The sequence below is a fragment of the Spea bombifrons genome, chromosome 8 (genome assembly GCF_027358695.1).
Source record: "Spea bombifrons isolate aSpeBom1 chromosome 8, aSpeBom1.2.pri, whole genome shotgun sequence".
Lineage (NCBI taxonomy): Eukaryota > Metazoa > Chordata > Amphibia > Anura > Pelobatidae > Spea > Spea bombifrons.
The window spans coordinates 6,553,800-6,568,156 of record NC_071094.1 but is presented as its reverse complement, the minus strand read 5'-3'; the positions used below and the strand labels follow the sequence as shown (position 1 = coordinate 6,568,156).

General features: G+C 45.4%; 2 protein-coding genes across 3 annotated transcripts; one reads left to right on the top strand and one right to left on the bottom strand.

The window, feature by feature from the left end:
* The first annotated feature begins 3,596 nt into the window (after positions 1 to 3,596).
* ASB6 (ankyrin repeat and SOCS box containing 6) lies at positions 3,597 to 7,129 on the top strand. Its single transcript, XM_053473867.1, has 7 exons — positions 3,597 to 3,668; positions 4,210 to 4,349; positions 4,431 to 4,606; positions 5,050 to 5,156; positions 5,300 to 5,408; positions 5,593 to 5,679; positions 5,980 to 7,129. Exons 2-7 carry the CDS (start codon positions 4,228 to 4,230, stop codon positions 6,657 to 6,659), a joined length of 1,281 nt encoding a protein of 426 aa, XP_053329842.1. The 5' UTR covers positions 3,597 to 3,668; positions 4,210 to 4,227; the 3' UTR covers positions 6,660 to 7,129.
* A 2,047-nt stretch (positions 7,130 to 9,176) lies between these two features.
* Positions 9,177 to 12,804, bottom strand: NTMT1 (N-terminal Xaa-Pro-Lys N-methyltransferase 1). 2 transcript variants are annotated; one of them, XM_053473049.1, is made up of 4 exons: positions 12,701 to 12,804; positions 10,356 to 10,528; positions 9,634 to 9,886; positions 9,177 to 9,542 (listed from the first exon to the last, which is right to left on the bottom strand). In XM_053473049.1, exons 2-4 carry the CDS (start codon positions 10,515 to 10,517, stop codon positions 9,286 to 9,288), a joined length of 672 nt encoding a protein of 223 aa, XP_053329024.1. In that variant the 5' UTR covers positions 10,518 to 10,528; positions 12,701 to 12,804; the 3' UTR covers positions 9,177 to 9,285. The 2 variants fall into 2 exon arrangements, with proteins under 2 accessions (XP_053329024.1, XP_053329025.1); XM_053473050.1 differs by lacking the exon at positions 12,701 to 12,804 and adding an exon at positions 11,454 to 11,525.
* Between the last annotated feature and the right edge of the window lie 1,553 nt (positions 12,805 to 14,357).

Genomic DNA, 14,357 nt, shown 5'->3' with positions numbered 1-14,357 from the left:
GGACATGATCTCAACAGTGTAAAATAGGAAGCCGTCAGCTCCAGACTGCGCGACCCTGAGAATCTGCCGCTTTACCCTGAGATTGGGGCAAAAAGCCTGAGAGCGCCCAGATATACACAGCAAAAACATACCTGAATACGTGAAACACAAAACTGGGATGATTTCTGGCAGTACCAAAAAAAAAAAGAATATTACCAAAAACCTAGATTTAAATCCAATATCTGGTTTTATAAATTAATTTCATTTGTGGGTATTAATCCATCAAGCTATTGCTAAACATTTTCTATTAAAAGTAAAACAAACAATTGTGAATACACCCCCTGTGGATTAAATGTAGGAATTATTATATTAATTACTTTGTTGCTAAAATTCTACAATAATGTGCTTGGCAATACATATCTGGAATCTACTCCCAACGAACCTTCAGCTTTCACCCTCCCTCCCAACATTCAAGAAACATCTCAAAATCCCCTTCTTCAGAGAAGCCGCACCATCTTAGCAGCTAGAACTTCCTTGTCACTGATACGACCACCACACTACCTCTCACCCGTCACTGATACCCCCACACTACCTCTCACCCGTCACTGATACCCCCACACTACCTCTCACCCGTCACTGATACGACCACCACACTACCTCTCACCCGTCACTGATACCCCCACACTACCTCTCAACCGTCACTGATACCCCCACACTACCTCTCACCCGTCACTGATACGACCACCACACTACCTCTCACCCGTCACTGATACCCCCACACTACCTCTCAACCGTCACTGATACGACCACCACACTACCTCTCACCCGTCACTGATACCCCCACACTACCTCTCACCCGTCACTGATACCCCCACACTACCTCTCACCCGTCACTGATACGACCACCACACTACCTCTCACCCGTCACTGATACCCCCACACTACCTCTCAACCGTCACTGATACGACCACCACACTACCTCTCACCCGTCACTGATACCCCCACACTACCTCTCACCCGTCACTGATACCCCCACACTACCTCTCACCCGTCACTGATACCCCCACACTACCTCTCAACCGTCACTGATACGACCACCACACTACCTCTCACCCGTCACTGATACCCCCACACTACCTCTCACCCGTCACTGATACGACCACCACACTACCTCTCACCCGTCACTGATACCCCCACACTACCTCTCAACCGTCACTGATACGACCACCACACTACCTCTCACCCGTCACTGATACCCCCACACTACCTCTCACCCGTCACTGATACCCCCACACTACCTCTCACCCGTCACTGATACGACCACCACACTACCTCTCACCCGTCACTGATACCCCCACACTACCTCTCAACCGTCACTGATACGACCACCACACTACCTCTCACCCGTCACTGATACCCCCACACTACCTCTCACCCGTCACTGATACCCCCACACTACCTCTCACCCGTCACTGATACCCCCACACTACCTCTCACCCGTCACTGATACGACCACCACACTACCTCTCACCCGTCACTGATACCCCCACACTACCTCTCACCCGTCACTGATACCCCCACACTACCTCTCAACCGTCACTGATACGACCACCACACTACCTCTCACCCGTCACTGATACCCCCACACTACCTCTCAACCGTCACTGATACGACCACCACACTACCTCTCACCCGTCACTGATACCCCCACACTACCTCTCAACCGTCACTGATACGACCACCACACTACCTCTCACCCGTCACTGATACCCCCACACTACCTCTCACCCGTCACTGATACCCCCACACTACCTCTCACCCGTCACTGATACGACCACCACACTACCTCTCACCCGTCACTGATACCCCCACACTACCTCTCAACCGTCACTGATACCCCCACACTACCTCTCACCCGTCACTGATACGACCACCACACTACCTCTCACCCGTCACTGATACCCCCACACTACCTCTCAACCGTCACTGATACGACCACCACACTACCTCTCACCCGTCACTGATACCCCCACACTACCTCTCACCCGTCACTGATACCCCCACACTACCTCTCACCCGTCACTGATACGACCACCACACTACCTCTCACCCGTCACTGATACCCCCACACTACCTCTCAACCGTCACTGATACGACCACCACACTACCTCTCACCCGTCACTGATACCCCCACACTACCTCTCACCCGTCACTGATACCCCCACACTACCTCTCAACCGTCACTGATACGACCACCACACTACCTCTCACCCGTCACTGATACCCCCACACTACCTCTCAACCGTCACTGATACGACCACCACACTACCTCTCACCCGTCACTGATACCCTCACACTACCTCTCACCCGTCACTGATACGACCACCACACTACCTCTCACCCGTCACTGATACCCCCACACTACCTCTCACCCGTCACTGATACGACCACCACACTACCTCTCACCCGTCACTGATACCCCCACACTACCTCTCAACCGTCACTGATACGACCACCACACTACCTCTCACCCGTCACTGATACCCCCACACTACCTCTCAACCGTCACTGATACGACCACCACACTACCTCTCACCCGTCACTGATACCCCCACACTACCTCTCAACCGTCACTGATACGACCACCACACTACCTCTCACCCGTCACTGATACGACCACCACACTACCTCTCACCCGTCACTGATACCCCCACACTACCTCTCACCCGTCTCTGTGCCTTATGTTTGTCACCCCATTCCCTCAAGATTGTAAGCTTGCGAGCCGGGCTCTCTCCACCTAATGTATCGGTTTGTCTTAGTCCGTCAATTCTTGTCTTGTCAGACCCCTTGAATATATGTATTGTATTAAACTGCGTAAACTGTTGGCGCTATATAAATAAAAGATAATAATAATAATAATATAGGGTATAGGTGCTAAAGTATTGAATTTTCTGGTTTAAAGGAAGATGCTGCCATCTAGTGACATAACTAAGTACTACACCATTCAGAGAACGCATGGATAGTACATTAGTCTCCCTGCCCTTAAAGTTGGGATTTTTTATTTTTTTGCCCTCTTTTTTGGGATAGGAAAGGGTAGTTTGGACATTTAACACCAAGGAGGGTTGGTTAGGTATGTTTGGTAAGGGGTAAGGTAATAATTGTCCCCCCATTGTTGTGTGTTGCAGATTTGGAGCTGCAACCATATGTTCTAGGTCTAGGGTATCTAGAGTAATGAGGCATGTAGATAGCATTTACACCATTACTGGATCCTTTCTGGGCTGCTTTTACGATTTCACTGTGCAGTTCCTTTAAGTTAATGTGCATTAGACAGGACTGGATGATGATTATTAAGGAGTTAACCTATCAAATTCCTCTGGGCTGCTGCATTGTGGCCTGAGGGTTGCAATGAACGTTTCTGAGTATCGTTAATGCGTCTTTACCACTTCTACTGGTAGGCTGCTCCAGGTATTGCACACATGATATCCTACACCACACGGTCTAACGCATGGAAACATACAGCGTATTAGTCTCTATTGCCACCTGCTGGAAAGACAGCATATCACAGTCTTTGCCTATCTGGCAACGCCTGTCTATGGTAGTCCTCCTGTCACGCCCTCTCCGTAGTCGCTCTATTGACAGCTTCTCGTCCGCTTCCGGTCTGGTGGGCAGGGCTTTCCCAGGGTCTGCAGGTAAGTGCTGGGCATCTCTTTGTGGCTCGGGGGTCCGGGAATAGAGATAAGGCGTTACACCGAGTAAATAAGCTTAAGACATAACCATATCCCTCCATTCCTTTAAGTGCTAACGTCAGAAATGTGACGCCATCATTGAGTGATGTCAGCACAGTGAGTCTAAGATCATTAAGCCTCTGAAGAGGTAATAAGAGCCCCTTCCCCGAATTCATATGCTGCAGCATGTGTAATAAATGTGCTTTTCCAGAGCATGGGGTATAAATATACAGCGCTGTGCAATGCAGGGTATTAATGTGCAGTTGGGTGACTAGTAAAGGTAACTTGTATATACTACATTGAATATATATATATATATATACACCCACCAACATATATTCTATACAATATATATATATATATACACACACCCACATATATTCTATACAATATATATATATACACACACCCACATATATTCTATACAATATATATATTCACACAGTAAAGTAAATCAGTTGCTTAATAAATACCCTTACACTGGGCGATGTGGTTTCTCCCATAGTGTGTTCGTCCTGCCATCATGCCATTCCTCCATGGCTTCCGGAGGATTATTTTTGAATATCAGCCTCTTGTAGATGAGATCCTAGGAGCGGTGGGCATACAAGATCCGGAGCAGCCGGAGGTCAGCCAAGCAAGCAACAGGTAACCGGCGCTCATTTAGGAGTCTGAGAGAGAGAGAGGATTCGGCAGCCGACGCTCACTTCATTTTCTGCTTTGTTTTAGCCAACTGGTCGGTGACAACGACAAGTTTGTTACTCTGAATGAATTGCTGGAGAGACATTCCCAGTCTGCGTATTACAAAGAGGGTGTGAGCTACTCGCTGCTGAAGGTGGCTGAGCTGGGCCTGGTGCCTGCGGCAGAGATCCTCCTACAGTACGGCGCCGATCTCATCTTTGAGGGTAAATACAACGCAGTCCGTTACGAGCCAAACTTTTATTCCAGGCCCTTTTTGGCAGAATGACTACCGGCACCTACTTTAACAACAAAAAATAGTACTTTGGGTAGGGCTTAGGTTGGAACTGAGAGGCAGACAGTCAAAAAAAGGGACGAGAGTGATCGGAATTAGCCATCTTTCTTGTGGGTCCCACAAATGTTGCAATTTGTGGAGATTTGTATGTATTATTCATAAGTCATTCCATCTGAGGTCCCAAAATCTGGACAATCAGATATATATATATATATATATGAGACATGCTTTCTTTTATTGATGGTGTTCATAATCTGGTAATATTTCAAGCTTATGTGCCTTTTTCGGATTGTGTTTTATTCAGCCTAAGGTGTCGTCAGAGGTGATATAGGTTTAAATCATGACATAACTTGTAAATTGTGTCACTTTTTGCAGATCCTGTAACCTATTACACAGCTTTGCATATTGCTGTCCTCCGAAACCAGCCAGACATGGTGGAGCTGCTTGTGCAGAGCGGAGCTGACGTTAACAAAAGGGACAGGGTAAGAGACAAACAGCGCGCAATGTAATGATGGAAGCTGTTATAGTTGCATATTGTGTAGTTGATGGAATGTATCTTTTGAGCTTACATATGTTATTGCTGCATGGGGATATATATTAATATATAATGCTATTCTCCATGCAGATCCATGAGAGCAGCCCTCTGGACTTGGCGAGCGAGGAACCGGAGCGACTTCCATGCTTGCAGAGGTTACTTGATCTCGGAGCCGATGTAAATGCGGCGGATAAAAATGGTTCGTTCCGGGCATGGCTGAGGCATGCTGCTCATGTACATTAACACTGGTCATTATTGCACATACTATATATATTGTGATGCTGTTTTGGGTAGATCCCCTTTGATGTAGAAGGATTCATTGACCGTAAAGCAGATTCCTTTTGTTTGTTTGGTGTTGAGTCTTGTAATCCATCTTTTGGCAGGAAAGACAGCGTTGCTTCATGCGTTGGCCAGCAGCGACGGCGTTCAGATCCACAACACTGAAAACATTCGGCTCCTGCTGGAGGGAGGTAAGCACAGCCTGGTACCGACTCGTTCTGTCTCTTGAAGAGATAGAAAGCATTCTGCATGCACGTTCCTTTATTTATAATCCCTCAAACACCAGATAGACAAGCACCGGGGCACTCTGTCTCATGCAGCCTCAACAAGAATGTATGCATATAGAAATAACTTTAATATTCATTTATTAAACATAAAAATATTAAAGTGCTTAACTTTAGGAGAAGCTGCAGCGCACCATTCCATTGATGGTCCCGTGTTATACTTTAACTTTCTTCTATACCCCTTTTAAAGTACGTGTTTCTTGTCAGGGGCTGATGTGAAGGCCACCACGAAAGATTATGATACAGTTTTCTCCTGCATCATATTCCTGTTGGGGGAGACTGTAGGCGCGGACAAAGAGGAGGCAAAGCTGATCAATCACTTCTGCTTCCGAGTCAGCCAACTCCTAATGGCCCACGGCGCGGACCCCAGCGACTGTCCATCTCACGAATCCCTCACTCACACGTGCCTCAAGAGTTTCAAGCTCCACTTTCCCCTCCTGCATTTCCTTCTGGAGTCCGGAGCCTCTTATGACTGCTCTCAGCACGGCCCTTCTTGCTGGTCGGGCTTTCACATCGTCTTCGACAGACTGTGCAGTTACCTGGGCAACTGCGACGACTGCGATTCCGCGGAGCTCATGCAGAAAGCAGAATTTGTCTTGGACCTAATGGTGGCAAACTCAACCGTTGTCAAACTGCCCAGGAACTTTGAAGTAAACGCATCTCACTGCAGCGTTCATGCTGACAAAGTGTCTGCTTTGCACCAGTCCCTCAAACAACTGGAGCATTCCCCGCCGACGCTGAAGCACCTGTGCAGGGTCCACATTCGCCGGCGGCTTAGGCCTTGGCCCATCGATGTCAAAGTGAAAGCCTTGCCCCTTCCGGACCGCCTGAAATGGTATCTTCTCCTCAATCGCACTGCCTCCTGTTCCAGCGACGAGTACTCGTGATCTAAAGCACCTACCTCATTTCAAGAACGGCTGCTTATTGTCGGGATGTGAAATTATTTGCCAGTTATATATATTTTTTGCCACAACGTATAAATATTTGCTTCTGTAGAACAGAAGCAATCGGCGTATAATCCCATTCAGCAAATATTAACTCATGATGTATTTTTCGTGTAACACATCCGTGGTAATGTATTCCGGGAGATGATTATGTATTCGAAACAAATTATTTAAATCATGTTGTTCTCTGCCGATATGGGGAGGCAAGTTGTGGCTCTTAAACTGCTCTGATCTTCCATTATCCACAGGTACGGCGTTTGCATGGGGACCACCTTTACTCCAGAATCCAGGACCAGAACAATATATACTTTACTAAAATATCTATTCTGTAAGCGCATCTGGAAATTCCGACACATAAACTGAATCCCCGTGTTCCTTTTTATTGTCTGAAACTATAAAATTACTTATTTCAATGTGGCTGTGAGATGTGTTATATGTGCACTTCTATGCTGAAAGGATGGTGGTCACCGGATTTGTTCAAGCAGTGATGTAATAGAATTGATGGGTTTTCAGGGACGATGGCGGCCCTGTACTCCTTCGCGTTAATTACATGGGCATATAACAAGTGTCTTTATAACTGTAGTATAAAGATACTAGGAGTGAAAGCTTCTTCTGCATCAAACTTAATGACCTGCCTCCTAAATAACATTTACAAAATCTAAAATGGGCTGCAGGCAAACACCATGATGTAATACTTGACAACCTTCCCCTTGTTTTGATTACGGTGAAGCAGCGAGTACAGAGGCTTAGGCCTTGCATTGTATTCATGAATAACTACCATGCGGGGGGTTGGTGCACACAGGCCAGCTCAGCCCATAGGGAATAGGCCATTTTTAAAGGAAAGATCCCATAGAAAAATGAATGTTTCTCCAAGTGATGTAGACTAGCACTGGAGACCATAGGCAGTCATGATATTTGAGCGACCCACCAGGCGCACTAAGATGACCCTTTACATGAGGATCTAATTAAACAGATTTATTACTAATTTCCTGAAAATGCTCGAATTGCAAGCAGACTAATGCTGGGAATCATCTGGTGAGCGCCCTACAAGACATGCTCTTCAACAGACAAGCTCAAGGATTCTCTTACATTTATATCATCAGTCTTTAAACCCCATGATATTAAGTATTGGAAGCTACTTTGAGATAGTGTTACATTCTTTCTGCCCCAGGATCATCAGGAAGTCCTCCAAAGCTACACATAAGAGTTCCCATTACAGGATTGAAGACATGAGTGTTTGCCACTAGTCAATCCTCTGTATATTTTAGCAAAACAAAAAGGAAAAATAATTTATTAAAATGTTTCATCCATTTAAATACATAAATGGCATACGGCGTAAATTCTCTAGGTCTGGCAAGCTTCTCCTTGTTGTATAAATGACCCGGACACCTTGTTGATGGTTAAAGCCCTTGCTTCAGAACACTAAACAGTGTTATTCCCCAGGTACTGATTTAAACGTGGAGATCTATACACGGGCAGTGTATAGATACGTAGTAGTAAGTGCTTCTCATTGTGCTACGGGAATATCTGAAGCCAAAGTGTTGTGTACAGGACTTACGCTAAGTTTGTCTAATTACTCTTCTGCTGGCTCCATCTCCATCTTATTTTTTTTTCTAATGGCTCATCTGCCAGACATCTTCAATTCAGCATGCGGAAAAATATCACATACCGTATTTATCGGCGTATAACACGCACTTTTTTAACTAAAATATGAAGCTGAAACCCTACCTGCGTGTTATACGCCGATAAATCCTAGAGCCAGTGGCGGAACTACCGGGGTCGCAACTGCGACCGGGCCCTGGAGTTCTGCCAGTCAGGGGGGGCCCAAGGGGTGCCGAGCGGTTGCTGAAGACGACCGCTCGGCAACTCTCGGGCCCCCCTGACTGACAGAAATCCAGGACTCCTCTGCTGGCGGCCGCCGCCTGCCTCAGCCGCCTGCCTCAGCCTCAGCCGCCGCCGCCTGCCTCAGCCGCCGCCTGCCTCAGCGTTTCAACTCCTGTGTTGGAAGCGTGAGGCGTTTGTCTCGGGTGCCGGCGCTCAGCAGTGAAGCGCCGGCGCTCAGCAGTGAAGCGCCGGCACCCGAGACAAACGCCTCACGCTTCCAACACAGGAGTTGAAGGTAAGTGACCGGGGTGGGGTTAGGGAGAGAGAGGGGAGATCCTGAGAAGGGGGGTTAGGGTGTGTGGGTCTGAGTGTGTGTGTCTGAGTGTGTCTCTGAGTCTGTTTGTGTCTGTGTCTTAGTGTGTGTCTATGTCTTAGTGTGTGTGTGTCTTAGTGTGTGTGTGTGTCAGTGTGTGTGTGTCTTACTGTGTGTGTCTTAGTGTGTGTGTCTTAGTGTGTGTGTCTGAGTGTGAGTGTGTCTGAGTGTGTGTGTGTCTGAGTGTGAGTGTGTCTTACTGTGTGTGTGTGGTTTCCCAGATAGCAGTGATTCTGATGAAGTTTTTTTTGTTCAGTTTTTTTGTTCAAAAATGGGGGTGCGTGTTATACACCAGTGCGTGTTATACGCCGATAAATACGGTATATCTTTTTTTGGCAAAGCAGAACAATGGACCTGCAAGGGTAAAGAAGTTTATCGCATGGCGATGGAGTAGACATGGTAGATTTCATCAGGGAAGTTTTCTTGTTTCTCTTGTGCCAAAACAGATAGGCCAGCCTGTCGGATGAGTTTCCTTACAAGGTCCATGTCTCTGCAAATGCTGCTGTCCACCTCGTCCATGACGGAACCTTCTTGGGTCATGTTATCCTTGATGATGATGATGCCATTTGGACGTAGGCCGCTTTTACACCTCTTCAAGAAAGCCACCAGGTGGTCATCTGTCAAATGGCCTGCAGAAATGAAGTTGGGTTAAAAAAATGAAACTGGAGATCTGTAAATAGTATACCGAAAACTAGGGAAAACAAAGTCTTCTATCCTTACCGATGACCCACTGGACCCAGATCAGATCATAACGATTTGGCTCAGGGCTAAAATCCTGTAGGCCACTGCAATAAAAGTTTCCAATTCGTTTCGCATCTTCGCCAAGGTAGTTCTTTGCTTTGCTAAGAAAGTTGTCTGTAATGTCCACCATATCCACCGTCTTGAAAACGGGCAGGAGAAGTCGCTTTGTGATCCTGCCGATTCCTGAACCGCAGTCCAAAGCATTCGAAGTTCCCATCTTGTGTGGGCCATCCTACGAGGTTTTGACAGGAGAAGCAACGAACTTCAACATGTCTCCTTAAATGATCTTTGGAACAAATACAATGCCTTTTGCTATTAAAGGGGCGTTCCAGCCCTATAGACTCCTCCTCCCAGCAGCCCCTACTGAAAGCAGGGAGCATACCATGGTATGCTTCTTGCACATGCTCAGTAGAACGCCCCAGAAGCTTACATACTAATGATTCCTGGTTTCAGTAGGGGCTGTCAGGAAAAGAGTTAAATGAGAGAAAAGTCTCATCTACTAACTCAGATAACTAAAGTAAACTTGTTCCATTTAGCATAAAGTCCATGCAAAACGGACTTAAAAAAACAAAACACAGAATTTTAGGGACTACATTGGACCATATTTCTAAAGATCTATTCTGGGGCAAAGTTCTGAATGACGACCCCAGACTAGATATATTTCCACATACAACGTGTGGCTCCAGACAGACAATACTCACACGAAGGAACCTTTGGAGAAACTTTTTGGAGCCGCTGATGTCTATGCTGGATATGTGCCCGTATCCCCCGAGCATTCCATCGACGGTGGCAGGAACGTCTTTCCAATATTTCTTTGCCTTGCAATAAAACTGAGTTTCGTCTTCCACCAGTTCGGTCGACATGATCGGGGATTCTGCAGGACACAAAGAAATAAGAAAAGCAGTCGTTCGGCTGGTCGCGTAACAACATTCATGAGCTCAGCCAAAGTGATGCTTACACGTATTACTTAAATGTATTATTTAATTAATGGGAAACCTGATGAATTGATCATTTCTTATTTTTTTATTCCGCTTGCCGTTAATATACATGCATTTAATGCTCCTCTCTGACCCCCCGTCTACGAACCATTCCGCGCAGCGCTTCGGAGGGGATTAGATTTCACCGCGCTGAGAATTTCTAAGTCTGCAATGCAGAGAATTAACTCTGCCGGCTTATTGAAGAGGACATCGCTGCTGCTACACGGCTCTATTTTTACGACTCGGTGGTTGAAACCATTTGTTGCCCGGTATAGGGGTGGGGGTGCTGCAACGCCCCTCAAATTATTAACCCTAAGGATGTTAGCAGCTTTGTGTAAAACGGGGTTACGCACCATGCTGACACCCAAAATCTAATGAATGAGGAATATTTTGGGAGTCTCGGAGATACGAAGCGGCTTGTGATCTTAATAGGGTTAGCTGGAGACTAGGGCCCCATCTGTTAAATGACAAACGGCCCCAAATGGCCCCGCGAAGCCCACTAAATATAGTGATGTTAACACTACCAGAAATAACAGCTGCTGTGCCTTCTATATGGAGAAGTCACATTGTTACAGGGGTTGTTATTTTTTACTTTAATATTTATTCAGCGTATTTTTCCGACGTACAGTAAATAAATGTCAAATAACGTCAACATAAATTCTGTATGAATTATACAAAGTTACAAGAGGGTAGCATTGTGTCAGGTTCCTTACACATTATACAAATATTACATAAATATAAATAGGATATACAGAGATAAGAACCTATTATAAGTACGTCAAAGCAAGCCACGAGGGCCCCAAGGTGGCAACTAGAACTTACCCCTCTATAATGCGTAATGATAAAATAAAGGGAAAATATGATATTTCACGCTTATATTTTCATATTCACATGTCAGCGCGAGGGGATTATTGTAATGTAGTAGGTGTTTGATTTCTTTCTGTGCAGTCACACGGGGAACAGATACTGTCTGGCTGTTAACAGAAATATTAGAAAATATCTTTATTTTCTGATAAAACACCTTGAATTGGTGCCAAGCACAGGGGATTATTCTGACTGTACTCTAGGTATACCCACAGCGTGGCGGGGGGTAGAGTACATCACTGGCAACTGGTTAAGCGCTAATCTACACACGGGCAACATGCTAATTACATGGATGTGGAACAGTGGGCACAGGGAAGCTGAGGTTCCTGAAATAAGCACTGAGATCACGTACACGGAATCAGGCAGTAGGTTGTTGGCATCCCGTATATTCATGTATTATAGTCATTTTATATATGGCGGCCAGGACCGGTTTGCAGATAACCTTGCCATATAGCCACAGGCAACATTGTTGCACCCAATCTGGATATATACGTTCAGCAGCTATATGGACATACAGTAGCGGGTATAGCTGTGTGTTTATTATTAATACAGATACATAGAATTGGGCAGATATTTGCCATTATCCTGTATATAACCAAAGTACTATATTTAATCTATATAGGGACGGTTCTTTGGTTACTATGGATACATATAACTGGGATGAGATTTGCAGTTATCCTGTAGATACAGCGGTAAGCAAAGTAGAATATTTAATGTATATAGGTACAGTTCTTTAGTTGCTATGGATACGTATAATTGGGCAGAGATTTGCAGTTATCCTGTAGATGATACAGTAAGCAGAGCACTGTATGTATTCTATATGGATACAGCTCTTTAGTTACTATGGATACACAGAGCCGGGCAGAGCTTTGGTTATGTAGGAGTGGCACAGGCAGTGGCCGTTATTATGGTTATGTGGCAGGGGGCACGTTCTGGGTATTTAAAAATGGCCAAAATTTAGCTGTTATTCTGGATATAGAGGAACGGGCACCGTTTAGCTGAATATAGAGCAGAGGGCACCGAGTTACCGTAAATCTGGTTACACAGAGGTGGGCACAGCTCTGCTCACTGGGCACCGGATCGGAGCCATTCGGACTCTGTACGGAGTTTTATTTCTCTCCACAACACCCAGCATGCAGCAGTGCCACCAATCCCAACGTTATACCGGGGAGCCCAGTATTAATACTCAGTACCGAGATACTCACTGCCACTCTATACCAGGACTCGCCACCAGCCACGGTCCAGCGCCTAATGAGTCCTAGGGGGCGCATAGAAACTCCACATCACATGCACTTCCGGTCTATGAACCACCTAACCAATCAGTTCGCCGTCAGTGGCCGCAGCCAAACAGCATTCAGCCTCCCGGATGACTTCCGTCCAATCAACGATGCCGCATACTGATTGACAAATCAGCTGTCCAATCAGCGAATTACCGGTAATCGAACTTTCTAAGTATACTGCACATTACTCTGTCAGGATTCACGTCCCGTTAAGGCGATGTCTCCCCAAAGAATGCTATTATTATCATCATTATTATTATTGTTATTATTATTGTTATTATCAATATTATTATAATAAATCATTTTAACCCTCTATACAAATAAAAAAATGAAAACAACTACAATGGTATCTGTGACAATAAACCCTAAGCACTGAAACGGATAATTCCATTAAAACATGTGGAAAATGTTAACTTTATTCATACATAACTTTATTTTAATGATCAGTAGCGGCGAATCATTAAAGTTATTTTATATCCAGTAAAGCTAAATAACAGATAATTTTATTTAAAGGGACAGACATCGCGAACATAGAATCTGACCCATTCGGCCATAAAGTTCCCAGGTAGGATAATATTAAAGTAGTAATAATAAATGGGGTGGTCTTCTTCTTAATAAAAAGATTATAGGGACTTAATAAATCAGTGAAGCAGGCAACAGCGGAATAATCACAATGACATTTTCCCTCAGCATTCCAGTAGACATCAAGCACATCAAACGTTCCGCGTTCTCCAGAACTCCGGTTTACGGGCCGAGAGGGGGCACACCGCTGATCCTGCGCGGAGTGCGACCCGTCCTTCTGCCTGCACTGGGATTTACGAAATGATGTGAAGCTTTCCTGTACAGGAGCTTTGTCCATTACCTGCAACCATGACAGCAGGACACAACACAATCACACCCCACAAGTGGCGATCACACCCTCTGCCAGTTACACCTGAAACAAAAGCCCAAGCGAGAAACTCGGACGCCAAGAGGACTGGAATAGAGGGAAAATCACAGCTTGCCTAAAAATGTAGCTGCGGACTTTGTAGAATGATGTCACTGGAACGTCGCTACCACTCCAAAACTCCCGAAAAGTTCTGTTGCCATGATCAGTTTGAAAAGGATCGTCGTGCCAGGTATGTATGGAAATTGCGTGCATTAACCCCGAAACAATAATCGCGAGCCCACCAGTGGCTTCCTCTATCTGTAGGTTCCTCAAGTCCCATGCACCTTCTTGGTGGTCCTTGGACTGGTCCAAAGTATCTTGCGCAGTATGTCTGTACCAAGCTTTGTTGAACTATCCTGTTGTATTTGCCACCTACCACCTCTGCCAGAAATATGATCCATGTAGCCACGCCCCTTTCTCTAAAAAGTGTAATTTACGCCAGTCCTTTGTGACAGCTGACGTAGAAATGTACGGCATTTTTATAGTATCATCATTCTATGGTGTGTTTTGTAGATACAATACAATAAATAGCATATAAAATGTAGTTAAAAACCTAGCTTTTGAACGTTGTGTTAAAATCCTTGTATCTATTATTTCGGAATGTTCTGTTAAATTATTTTAATAATACTAAAAACTGTGCAGATGACTCTTTCT